At 49.3% G+C, this 12980-nt stretch overlaps 1 protein-coding gene across 1 annotated transcript; it reads right to left on the bottom strand.

Moving 5' to 3' along the window:
* Positions 1-6025: 6025 nt before the first annotated feature.
* On the bottom strand, positions 6026-12565 carry LOC306734715 (uncharacterized protein). Its single transcript, XM_079216095.1, has 6 exons — positions 12290-12565; positions 11646-11745; positions 11434-11549; positions 10995-11230; positions 9546-9664; positions 6026-7517 (listed from the first exon to the last, which is right to left on the bottom strand). The coding sequence occupies exons 1-6, from the start codon at positions 12468-12470 to the stop codon at positions 6248-6250; spliced, it is 2022 nt and encodes a 673-aa protein (XP_079072221.1). The 5' UTR covers positions 12471-12565; the 3' UTR covers positions 6026-6247.
* Between the last annotated feature and the right edge of the window lie 415 nt (positions 12566-12980).

The raw sequence follows: 12980 nt of genomic DNA, 5'->3' as shown, positions 1-12980 counted from the left end.
ACGCCAAGCTACTGCCACCCAGGGGCCCCCAGACTATTTCCACCTTCCTGGATTCGGGAGCAGGCGTGTCTATTATGGACAAAGGCCTCGCGAGACAGTTGGGGGTCGACCGGGTACCTCTCCCCCAGTCTGTTTCGGCCAGATCCCTTTCATGGTCCTTTTCTGGGGACAGCGACACATCAAACCGTCCCACTCCACATGCTCCTGTCCGACAACCACCACGAGACCATCAGCTTCCGTATTCTGCAAATCCCTCGTATTCCCATCATTTTGGGATACCCCTGGCTGCGTCGACACAACCCCCACATCGACTGGACAACGCCGGCTTTTCGGGGTTGGAGCTCCTCCTGTCACAGAGTCTGCCTGAAACAAACCGCTGCACCACAGGGTTCCTCTCTCACCAACTCCATGCCTGAACTTACAGGTTTCACGTCTTGGGTTTGGTTTTGTTTGTTTCCTGTTTAATTTTGAATTTCCCTGCCTCTTGTGTCCTCTGTTCACTTCACTTCCTGCCCTTGTGATTGTCTGCTCTGCCCCTAATTGAATCTTCAAGTGTCCAATCATCTGCACCTCTCAAGTGTATTTAAACCTTGCTTGTCTCATAGCTCAGTGTTGGGTCTGTTAATGCGTGTTAATTATTGGATGCCTGGTGTCGCCTCCAGAAGAACTCAGTTCAACAACTTCTCTCGTTCTCTATATTTATTTACTAAATGATCACAAGCATCATCACAAGTACTCAGCGCTGCAGTTGCAACAGCAGTGAGGAACAGCAACACGCAGGTCGGGCAGAACCACTGCCCCCAAACGGAAGTGTTGCCTTTCATACACAGGTTGTCGTCACAGGTTGGTCTCGCCTCGTCCTCACATCTGATTGGCTCTATCCTGTCAAGAGGAGGAGAATCATGTTCTCATCTTTTCTCACAAGACTGGACCACAACGACCCGTCTGCTTCTCTAATGTCAACATACTGATAAACAGGTGTGAGTGTTGAAGTGCAGGCGTGTGACTGACTTCCCTTGAGAACTGGACCTTTCATAGACACAACAAACTCCAGCTGATAGCTGTGTTATACTGACCTCGCTGACCTGAACTTTAATAGGCATGAAGAGTAATGGAGAATATCTGCAGAATATAAGGATTTATATTATCAATCCCCCTTTTTACATAATTTATTATGTAAACTAAACAATAATATAAAGCTACAACCATGGACTACATCAGTTCATAACTATGTGTGTTAATTATTTAACAGACTGGAAATCTCTAACAGACATGGGCTACATCAGTTCATCCGTCACAGAGGTAGTAATAAGTAGTGCTAGTAGGATCAGTGACATCACTAGTATTAGTATCAGTAACAGTACAAAGAGAGTGATCTAATTAGGCTGCATTACAGACACTTTGAAAGGTTTCCCTGTGCACTAAAACCTCTAATTATGATCACATTTCATGTAGCATAATAATGATATGAGGATGTATTGCATCTTGTATTTAAATAAAGGAATACATGTCACAATGATTCACTGTGTGTGTTTCTGTTGAACAATCTCTACAGATCATGCAGCACAGATGACAAACTGATGATGATTGTTTTGATATTCAAATCACAGTGCTGCTGTTTCTGGCTCTCACCTCCCAGCAGCACAATCACGTGAAAATACATTTGCCTGTTGTAATGTAGCATCAAAAATAAAAAAAATCTTTGCATACAAAAACACAGCCCTCCTCTCACCTGTTTTTAACTCACCTTAATCCTGTGTTAAGATATATTTGGATCAGATTCCAGTGAGCAGCAGTCGTGGAGTTTGGAGACGCAGAAGAAGAACGATCCGAGAGAAACTGCTGAGGTCGGTGCTTTAACTTTTAGCCCTTCAGTTGTTTTCACTGGAGAGGAAACGGATATTTTATAAACTGAATCTTTGTGTTCAACTTAATTTCCAGAGTGATGTTTTCTAGATATTGTTGATAATTTGTTTGCTGCAAATGTGTTAAAGACTTGTGATTCAAGGCTCTCCCGCATTTAAATGCATAATCAAGATTCGTTAAATTAGAGACTTGAAAAAATCATTAAAACCAATCATTAAAACCAAAAAATCATTAAAACCAATGACTTTTAAGTACCGATATATATATATATATATATATATATATATATATATATATATGTGTGATTTTGTCAAAGCTGCAACTTGACACCTTTATGAGACACCTTTCATTAGATCTCCTTTTGATGTTAACCTTCTCTCTTCCTCCCCCTCTCCTTCTCTCTTCCTCCCCCTCTCCTTCTCTCTTCCTCCCCCTCTCCTCTCTTCCTCCCACTTCTCCTCTTCAGGCCTCCATGTATACAAACATGTCAGCCAACTCCTCTTCCCTCGATCACCTCCCTCTTCGTGCTCCTCCCCTCCCCTCCAACTCCACCTCCCACCTTGCAATGAGAAAATGTTTCAGGTCCAAAATGAGCGTCTCCGTCTTCTCTTCCATCTCCTTCACCTACATCCTCCTCCTCCCTCTCCTCCTCCTCGTCATCTACCTGGGTTACCAACAATGGAGGAAACAGGGCTCCCTTCTCATGGCCGCCACAAGCCACTCTGACATGTTCACCTATCACTCCGTTGCCATGCAGCTGAGTGAGTTTTTTGGGTTCATCGTCTTCTTTTGCGCCGGCTACATCGGCTTCCAGTATCTGCGGTTGTTGGCCGTCTACTTCTTGACCGTCAACTCCCTCGGACAGGGCATGCTGCACCTCCTCGCCTGTGTGGAGCGCTACCTGGCTGTGGTTCACCCCGTCACCTACCTGGGGCTGAGGCAGAGGGGCGGGGCCAGGATCAGGAACGTCAGCATCGCGTGCGTCTGGCTGCTGTGCTTCTTGTGCGGCGCCATGACTCACAAACTCAACTCGGAGTCCAACCTCATCTTTTTTTGCTCCGTGATCGTCTTCTTCTTGGGCGTCCTCTCTTTTTGCAGCATCTTTGTTCTCTGCGCTCTCGTGCGTCCGAGGCCGGGGAAAGTGGGCGGGAAAGGGGAGCTGGTCGACCAATCAAAGAAGAGGGCTTTCCGCATCATCCTGGCTGTCATGGGAGTGTTGGCGTTGAGGTTTGGGGGGAATCTAGTGTATGTTGTGACGCACAATTTAGCCGTGACTAGCGAGGTGTGTGTGGTGCTGATGTCGACGCTGTGGTTCAGTCTGCCCAGCAACCTCATGTCCTCTCTGCTGTTTCTGCACCGGGCCGGAAAACTGCAGCGCTGCCAACGAAGCCCGGAATCAGGATGAGGAGGCGGAGCTCCTGAGAGCGTGAGGCCTGAGCGCAAATGTTGTTTAAAATGTTTTATTAGCTTGCTAATTAAAGAACTTTTGGGATTTTTTTCCCCAAAAGTGCCTCCCGTATTTGTCCTCTGCTCCTGAGTACCACACCGGGTCTTCACAGGAAAGTCCGACCGATTCCGGCTCCCCGTGTCCTGTCGGCGCCCCGACCTGTTCCCGGCGTCCCAGAGTCAAGTGTCCCAGCTGCCGCCCGGCAGCCGTCAAGTGTCCCAGCTGCCGCCCAGCAGCCGCCCCGAGTCCCCGCTGCCGCCCGGCAGCCGCTGCCCCAACCTGTTCCAGTGTCCCCTCTAGGGTTCCCTCAAGTGTCCCCTTTCCCTCCAGTGTCCCCTTTCCCTCCAGTGTCCCGTTCCCCGTCAGTGTCCCGTTCCCCGTCAGTGTCCCGTTCCCCTCCAGTGTCCCGTTCCCCTTCAGGGTCCCGTTCCCCGTCAGTGTCCCATTCCCCTCCAGTGTCCCGTTCCCCGTCAAGGGTCCCGTTCCCCGTCAGTGTCCCGTTCCCCTCCAGGGTCCCGTTCCCCGTCAGTGTCCCGTTCCCCGTCAGTGTCCCGTTCCCCGTCAGTGTCCCGTTCCCCGTCAGGGTCCCCTCCAGTGTCCCGTTCCCCTTCAGGGTCCCGTTCCCCGTCAGTGTCCCGTTCCCCGTCAGTGTCCCGTTCCCCTCCAGTGTCCCGTTCCCCTTCAGGGTCCCGTTCCCCTCCAGTGTCCCGTTCCCCTTCAGTGTCCCGTTCCCCGTCAGTGTCCCGTTCCCCTCCAGTATCCCGTTCCCCTTCAGGGTCCCGTTCCCCGTCAGTGTCCCGTTCCCCGTCAGTGTCCCGTTCCCCTCCAGGGTCCCGTTCCCCTCTAGTGTCCCGTTCCCCTCCAGTGTCCCGTTCCCCGTCAGTGTCCCGTTCCCCGTCAGTGTCCCGTTCCCCTCCAGGGTCCCGGTCCCCTCCAGTATCCCGTTCCCCTCCAGTGTCCCGTTCCCCTCCAGTGTCCCGTTCCCCGTCAATGTCCCGTTCCCCGTCAGTGTCCCGTTCCCCTCCAGGGTCCCGTTCCCCTTCAGGGTCCCGTTCCCCTCCAGTGTCCCGTTCCCCTTCAGGGTCCCGTTCCCCGTCAGTGTCCCGTTCCCCTCCAGTGTCCCGTTCCCCTCCAGTGTCCCGTTCCCCGTCAGGGTCCCCTCCAGTGTCCCGTTCCCCTTCAGGGTCCCGTTCCCCGTCAGTGTCCCGTTCCCCTCCAGGGTCCCGTTCCCCTCTAGTGTCCCGTTCCCCTCCAGTGTCCCGTTCCCCGTCAGTGTCCCGTTCCCCGTCAGTGTCCCGTTCCCCTCCAGGGTCCCGGTCCCCTCCAGTGTCCCGTTCCCCTCCAGTGTCCCGTTCCCCTCCAGTGTCCCGTTCCCCTCCAGGGTCCCGTTCCCCTTCAGGGTCCCGTTCCCCTCCAGTGTCCCGTTCACCGTCAGGGTCCCGTTCCCCGTCAGTGTCCCGTTCACCGTCAGGGTCCCCTCCAGTGTCCCGTTCCCAAAAGTCTGATGGCTGTCCTCCGGCCCGCCCACCGGACTGCTTTTGTCTCCTGTATTTGTCCTCTGTCCTGAGTCTCTGCGCACCACACCGGGTCTTGACACTTACTAGTTTGGAACCATGGATTTATATGTATATCCATATATATAAAATCATGTCGTCTGCATAAAAACGTACGTTGTTGCACTGATTTGAAAGAACGTCATTTCTGTTGCATGTAAAATGTAATAGACTAAAGTATATATAAGATTATATAATATATATTCCTGTGTGAAGTCTTCATTCAGTGGCATCAACAGCAGCATTTAGCGTGTTAGCATGCTAATACTTCCTGTTAGCATGCCAACACTTCCTGATTTGCAGTGAACAAACAGTACAATCAAGTCTGATGTTTTTTCTTAGTTCATTTAATAATATTCTATTATTGTATATATTGAGTCATTGCTAGTTTTCTGTAGCGAATTAATATCTATTTATCTATAATGTGTACTTTATTAAACTATAACGATGGCGATGTGCAACATGACTGTATTTAGATAAATAAATGTCATAATGACTTCCTGTGTGTTCCTGCAGCACTGATGACAAACAGATGATATTCAAATCGTTGCCGTTTCACCTCCGGTGACGCAATCGTGGGAAACATTTGCCTGTTGCTATGTACCGTATTATAAATCATTATATATGATTTGCATGTTAAAAACACACATACACACACACACACCGGTGCTTAGAATCAATCACAGACGTGTATTAACAACCTTTTTAACCCCAGCTAAGCCCCAGCCATTTTTCAAAAAAATTGCGAATGGTTTGCATACCAAATACAGAATATCTCCTCAACCATAAGGACTATTTGAATTATTTCAAAAGGTATAATATACAAAAATCACTTGTGAGACTAGTTAAGAGGTGCATATAGCACTATATGTGTTACTGGTTTATTGGTTGATGATAGGAAAGAAAAAAGAAAACTTTCATTATGTATTTCCTCTTTTTAAAGATGCATATCATCGCTTTTTTCTACTATAAAATAGAACTGTGTGTTAACACTAGCTCTGCAAAGTTTGATTTTCATTAAGTGAATTTAAATATTTTTTTAATTCATTTAATGCACATTTCGTGTACCGTAGGTTTAGGTCCGCTGAGAGACAAAATGCCCTAACTTTCTTCCTGGACAAGTTATGGAAATGTATATTTCCATAACTTGTGGAGCTCGCTCAAGTCCTCTCGAGTCATATTATATATAATCATACATTACAATTCACCAGGTTTTTATTTTACCATCTGACAACCTCGAAACTGAGATTGTACAATTTTTATTGAAGTTACATGCAACACAGTGTCCAGAGAACTTTACATAACTTGAATTTAAATAAGAGGCAAACACAAATAATTCACATTATCGCAGGAGGAAATCTTAAAAATGACTGGCCTATTGTCACGTGGCGGCCTCGGCCACCGGGTGGCTCTTCATGTGACTCTTCAGGCAGTGGCTCTGGGTGAAGGCCTTGTCGCAGAGCGAACACTTGTACGGTCTCTCCCCGTTGTGCGTCCTCATGTGCACCGTCAGGTAGGACTTCCGGGCGCACGCTTTGCCACAGATCCCACAGACGAACGGCTTGAGGCCCGAGTGGATCGTCACGTGGTTGTCCAGGTTGATCTTGCGTTTGAAGGCCCAGCCGCAGTCGGGGCAGCGGTACGGTGTCTCCCCCGTGTGGACCCGCATGTGAATGGTCAGGGGCCCTTTGGTGGTGAAGCCCCTGCCGCACTCGCCGCAGTGGTACGGCTTTTCGTCGCTGTGCGTGCGCAGGTGGATCTGCAGCTGCTTGCTGGTCAGGAACATCTTGCAGCAGACGTCGCAGAGGTACGAGCGCTCTCGGTCCGCGTGGATCTTCTCGTGCTGCCTCAGCGTCCCGGGGAGTTTGAAGCGCCGCCCGCACACCTGACAGCCGTGGGGTCTCTCCCCGGAGTGGGTCATCTTGTGGCGGGTCAGGGACCGGTAGTCGCTGAGGGCTTTGCCGCACACGCCACAGAGGTGCGTCTTCTTGCTGGATCGCATCCCGCGGCGAGCAGTTAACTGGTCTCTCCGCGGGAACGCTTTGAGGGAAGTGTGACACCGGTTCTGCTCCCCCGCCTTGTGGCGCTTCTGGTGATCCTCCAAAGACGCCTTCGACGCGAATGCGTCACGACAAATGTCGCACTCGTGCGGTTTCTCCCGCGAGCAGTCGGCCGCGGGTTTATCGAGGAGGAAAGACTCGGCCCCGTGGCGACTCTGCAGATGATCTCTGAGCGCATCGCCGGAGGAAGGGGAGGAGAGGTCTCCGCACACGCCGCAGACGCCTCCTGCATTGGTGGAGTGACTCCAGGCGTGTTCGACCAATGTCGCCTCGGACTCGAACGGCGCGCCGCAGACTTTGCAGGACTGAACGTCTTCGCTCTTCTCGGTCCTCTTGGTGCCAGACCGTCCGCCGATCTCTTCCCTCGTCGACTCCGACTGCAGTTCGGAGTCGCTGTGACTCGCCTCTTCTTCCACCTTTTCAACGTTATCAACGTCACCACGTCCTGTACTCTCGGCTGTCTCCGGGGTCCCACCTTCCTCATCATCATCATCATCATCATCATCAGCTTCCTCTGTTTCCATGTCTTGATGTTGTGACGTCGAGCCGATGGACTCGTCTCCTCCGCGACCTTCAACCTCCTGAACGGAACTGTCGAGGAACAAGGAAACCAGGAGTAGAGATTCAGAAGAGAGGAGTTTATGGTCTTAAATTTTGCCGTAGATAATAAAACACTTTAATTATCTGCAGTAATGAGGATATAATATTATATACATAATATACACGGTCAAAAGTTTTAGAACACCTCAATTTCTCCAGTTTTTAGTGAAAAGTACACAGTTTCATTTCTCAATGTAATCTGAAATTAAAGCATAAAACAAACAGAAAAATCTATGGGGTATTGTGAAGAGGATGATGCGAAATGCCAGACCCAACAATGCAGAAGAGCTGAAGGCCACTATCAGAGCAACCTGGGCTCTCATAACACCTGAGCAGTGCCACAGACTGATGGGCTCCATGCCACGCCGCATTGCTGCAGTAATTCAGGCAAAAGGAGCCCCAACTAAGTATTGAGTGCTGTACATGCTCATACGTTTCATGTTCATACTTTTCAGTTGGCCAAGATTTCTAAAAATCCTTCCTTTGTATTGTTCTTAAGAAATATTCTAATTTTCTGAGATACTGCATTTGGGATTTTCCTTAGTTGTCAGTTATAATCATCAAAATTAAAAGAAATGAACATTTGAAATATATCAGTCTGTGTGTAATGAATGAATATAATAGACAAGTTTCACTTTTTGAATGGAATTAGTGAAATAAATCAATTTTTTGATGATATTCTAATTATATGACCAGCACGTGTATATATTAGGGGTGGGAATCACCAGAGGTCCCACGATACGATATTATCACGAGATTGTCTTCTATCACGCTTAAATACGCTGTAGTACATTCCTGTTTTTATGACATTTATATATGGTCATACGAAAAGACAGGTCTAAATATGGCCCTGCTGTTTATCAGCTGACCTTCAGTAGCTTTTGCAGCTGTAACCACAAACACGCTATTGAGCGTGTGACCAAGGTCAAAGCATGTCGTAATCACACGCACCTGTTACTCCCACTATGTCTCGACAGAGATCTTCCCATGCACTTGCCTATATATACTGTGATAACTGTACACTTCTTCAGTTCCTCTTGGGCTCTGTCCCTGAGAAGGAACTACTTTTATTTGAGAAATCAAATAAGAGACTTTCCCACATTGTAATTACTGGTAACTGCTTCTAAGCACTGAGGGGATTGCCCCCAAAACAAAAAAGAAGCGGTTGATGAATTACAAATGTGACTTCTTTTTAAACATATGATACCGGTGAACTGACTCTGAGCTGCTGCCGGGATAATCTCCAAGTAAAGAAAAAGACTCAGTTATGGTACTGTTTGTATAATAATTCTTGTTGAAATGAAATGTATACTCTAAAATAAGAGTGTAGAACTCTACTCAATGGGGACTCCCGTTTAATGGAATAAGATAACTTCCGAGGCCGTTGACCAGGGAACATAATCCAGCACGATCCTGCCTCGTTTCCAGATCCAGACAAATGTAAGTAATCGTTTGGGTTGCACTGTGTGTAAAACGGTTCATCTTCCTTTCGTATTGAAGGAAACAATTCGGTCGAGACGTGGCTCAATGAAATAGGTAAGCCACGGGGAAAAACCGAACGAATGGGGTTTTTAACATCCGTCATTATCTCTATAAATTGTAATCGAAAGCAAACTGAGAGGGAAACCTCAGGGTTCTAAAACGGGCCCTGTAGGCGCTCCCCTAAGTTCTGACCCGGTCAGTGCCGTCCCGTTACATCTGTATGTATGTGTATCACTGTATGTATATATATATATATATATATATATATATATATATATGTATATGTATTATATCTTTACACGTTTGAACGCGTTTCTCTGCGGGACATTTTCCCAGAATGCAGCAGGTCTCAGCAGCGTTTCCGACGCGGTGAAACGTAAAACACTAACGGAACAGATTATTAATAAACTGACTTGAGGAGCGTCTCCAATCGGCTCATTCCGCTGACATCAGCACACTTTTTTATCAATTATTATGTTTGTTTTTTATTTAAATTATTACCTTTCATCTCTTCACACAACGTTTCTCTTGCTTTACCTGCTGTGAAGTCCGGCTTCAGCACTCGTCTGCAGAGACTCTTCGGCGTTGTTTGTCCGTCGAGGATCCTCCTCCTCCTCCTCCTCCTCTTCTTCTCTGGTCTGAGGTTCCTTCTTCGTCTGTTATTCGGATCAAAGTGATGCAAACTTTTTAAAACCTTCCAACAGCAAGGAAAATGATCTTTAACCCTCTGAACCCCAAAACCTGCAAGTTTCATCTATTTATATTAAAAACTAACGACGCCGTTTATCAGACAGAAGCTGTAGAAACTGTCATTATCGTGAGGTTTTCATCTCTCCTACGGTCCTTGAACACATCACGTGTGACGAACGCTTCCCACAGAGGAGAGGAGAGAGGAGGAGAAGGGGAGAGAGAAGAGGAGGAAAGAGAAGAGGAGGAGAAGATCAGTAGGAGAGAAGAGGAGGAGAAGAGAGGAGATAAGGAGAGGAAAGGAGAAGAGAGGAAGAGAGGAAAGAAGAAGAGGAGAGAGGAAGAGAGGAGAGAGAAGAAGAGGAAGAGAGAGGAGGAGGAGAAGAGAGAGAGAAGAGAGGAGGAGGAGGAGAGAGAGAGGAGAGAGGAGGAGGAGAGAGAGAGGAGGAGAGAGAGAGGAGAGAGGAGAGAGGAGGAGGAGAGAGAGGAGAGAGAGAGGAGAGAGAGAGGAGAGAGAGAGAGAGGAGGAGGAGAGAGAGAGGAGAGAGAGAGGAGGAGAGAGGAGAGAGAGAGGAGGAGAGAGAGGAGAGAGAGAGGAGAGAGAGAGGAGAGAGGAGGAGGAGAGAGGAGAGAGAGAGGAGGAGAGAGGAGGAGGAGAGAGGAGAGAGAGAGGAGGAGAGAGGAGGAGGAGAGAGAGGAGAGAGGAGGAGGAGAGAGAGGAGAGAGAGAGGAGAGAGAGAGGAGGAGAGAGGAGGAGAGAGAGAGGAGAGAGGAGGAGAGAGGAGGAGAGAGAGAGGAGGAGAGAGGAGGAGGAGAGAGGAGAGAGGAGGAGAGAGGAGGAGAGAGAGAGGAGGAGAGAGGAGGAGAGAGAGAGGAGGAGAGAGGAGGAGGAGAGAGGAGAGAGAGAGGAGGAGAGAGGAGGAGGAGAGAGAGGAGAGAGGAGGAGGAGAGAGAGGAGAGAGAGAGGAGAGAGAGAGGAGGAGAGAGGAGGAGAGAGAGGAGAGAGAGGAGAGAGAGAGGAGAGAGAGAGGAGAGAGGAGGAGGAGAGAGAGAGGAGGGAGAGAGGAGGAGAGAGAGGAGAGAGGAGGAGAGAGGAGGAGAGAGAGAGGAGAGAGAGAGGAGGAGAGAGGAGGAGAGAGAGGAGAGAGAGAGGAGGAGAGAGGAGGAGAGAGAGGAGAGAGAGGAGAGAGAGAGGAGAGAGGTGGAGAGAGGAGGAGAGAGAGGAGAGAGGAGGAGAGAGGAGGAGAGAGGAGGAGAGAGGGCACTAAAGACGCGTCCTGGTTCTCCGTCGGTTCCTACCTGCAGTCGGATGTAGAGCGTCCACTTGGCCCTCGAGCCGCCGGCGCTCCTCTGGATCTCCTCGGCCGTCAGCGTCCTCGGCCTCAGAGCTCTGAGTCTCCTCCTCTTGTCCGCCGCCAGCAGCTCGAAGCCGCCGCCCGCCGCCAGCTGAGGGACGCGGCGCCGCAGAAGAGCCACGAAGGCCGGCGGCCCGAGACCCCGGGGAACCCTCAGGGCCAGGACCGGACTCCTCAGGACTGAGGGGGGACGGGGGGAGGAGACAAGGAAGGGAGGAGACCAGGAAGGAAGGAGACCAGGAAGTGAGAACAGGAAGTGAGGAGACCAGGAAGTGAGAACTCGACCAGGAAGTGAGAACAGGAAGTGAGGAGACCAGGAAGTGAGAACAGGAAGTGAGGAGACCAGGAAGTGAGAACTCGACCAGGAAGGGTTTAACTCGTACCGTTGTTGGAGAGCACGTCGGCCTGAGAGTCCTCCAGGACCCGGACCCTGAGGTCCATGTGGGTCCGTGCGCCGCTGGCCTGAGGTCTGCTGGGCTTCCTGTTCCCACGCCGACGCCTGGAGCAGTGCATTGTGGGAGGAAGCGCTTTTAGGATGAACACACATGTGACTGAGGACTCACACAAAAGGTAAATGAAGTAAACACAAAGGAACCTCGATGGAGTTTCATCTGTTGGGTCCTCCGGGTGCTCTGGCTCCTCCTCCTCTTCATCACCCTCCTCTTCCTCAACGGGGCAGAGGCTGCCGCTCACACCTGGACCAGAGGGAACATGTCTCATATGTCCAGTTCAGGGGAAACTGTGTGCTTTTATTTAGAAAATTACAGGCGGAAGTTATATTGTTTATTGAACTTTACTGAAATATTATATATAGTATTATAATATTAGTAGTAACTAAATTCCGCTATTCTAATCCCTCTCCCAAAATAATATTTGTTTTTGTTTTCAATGACGTCACACAAACCACCAAGAAGCGGAAGTTACCACAAATATGAGGTAACACCAGTCTGAACGTGTTTGGCCTCAAAAAGAGAAACGAAGTGCGCATGCGCCAGTTACAGGAAAGCCGAATTAAAGAATACACCGTTTTGCATAAAATATGTAAAAATAATAAAAATGACGACAAATTCCGCTATTCTAATCCCTCTCCCCCCAAAATAATATTTGTTTTTGTTTTCAATGACGTCACAAACAAAGCGGAAGTGACCACACATCGGATGGTAACTGAGGGTTACGACACCAGCCTGGACGTGTTTCGCCTCAAAAAGGAGAAACGAAGTGCGCATGCGTCGTCCCGACCTGCCGCGCTCGGGCCCCGCAGCCGCTCCAGCTGCCGCCGCTGCCGGTGGATCTCCCCCCGGAAGCCCGCCGCCTCGGCCTCGTATCCGGACACGATCCTCTCCACGACCGCGAGGATCTCCCGCGAGGCCGCGGCCAGCCTGCGCGTGACGAAGCCCCGCAGCTGCTCCGCGCGCGACATGCCGCGCGACCGGAAACGCGTTTCTTGTCAAACTGCACGCGCGGCTCCACTCTGGTGACGGAGGGACGAGACGGGGCGCATTGTTTACGACTCAACGGCGCTTCCGGTTCCTGGTGCGGGCGCGAATGTCGTCCGAGTAGAAACAGAGACCTGAGCCGGGAGTTCCTCTTTCTTCTTCTTCTTCATCATCATCCTCCTTCTTCTTCTCTTTTTTCTTGTTCTTGTTCTTGTTCTTCGTCGTCTTCTCCTTTTTTCGTCCTTCTTCGTCCTCTTCTTCTTCTTCTTCTTCTTTGTCTTCTTCGTCTTCTTCTCTTTTTTCTTCGTCCTTCTTCTTCGTTCTCTTCTTCTTCATCATCCTCTTCTCTTCCTCCTTCTTCTTCGTCTTCTTCTCTTTTTTCTTCGTCCTTCTTCTTCTTCGTCCTCTTCATCATCCTCTTCTCTTCCTCCTTCTTCTTCTTCTTGTGGATACAATTTATTTTTACAATTAAATAAATTAGAGAGATTCTAAAT

The sequence above is a fragment of the Taurulus bubalis genome (genome assembly GCF_910589615.1).
Source record: "Taurulus bubalis genome assembly, chromosome: 3".
NCBI classification, from domain to species: Eukaryota; Metazoa; Chordata; class Actinopteri; order Perciformes; family Cottidae; genus Taurulus; species Taurulus bubalis.
This window is presented reverse-complemented; position numbering and strand designations above follow the sequence as displayed.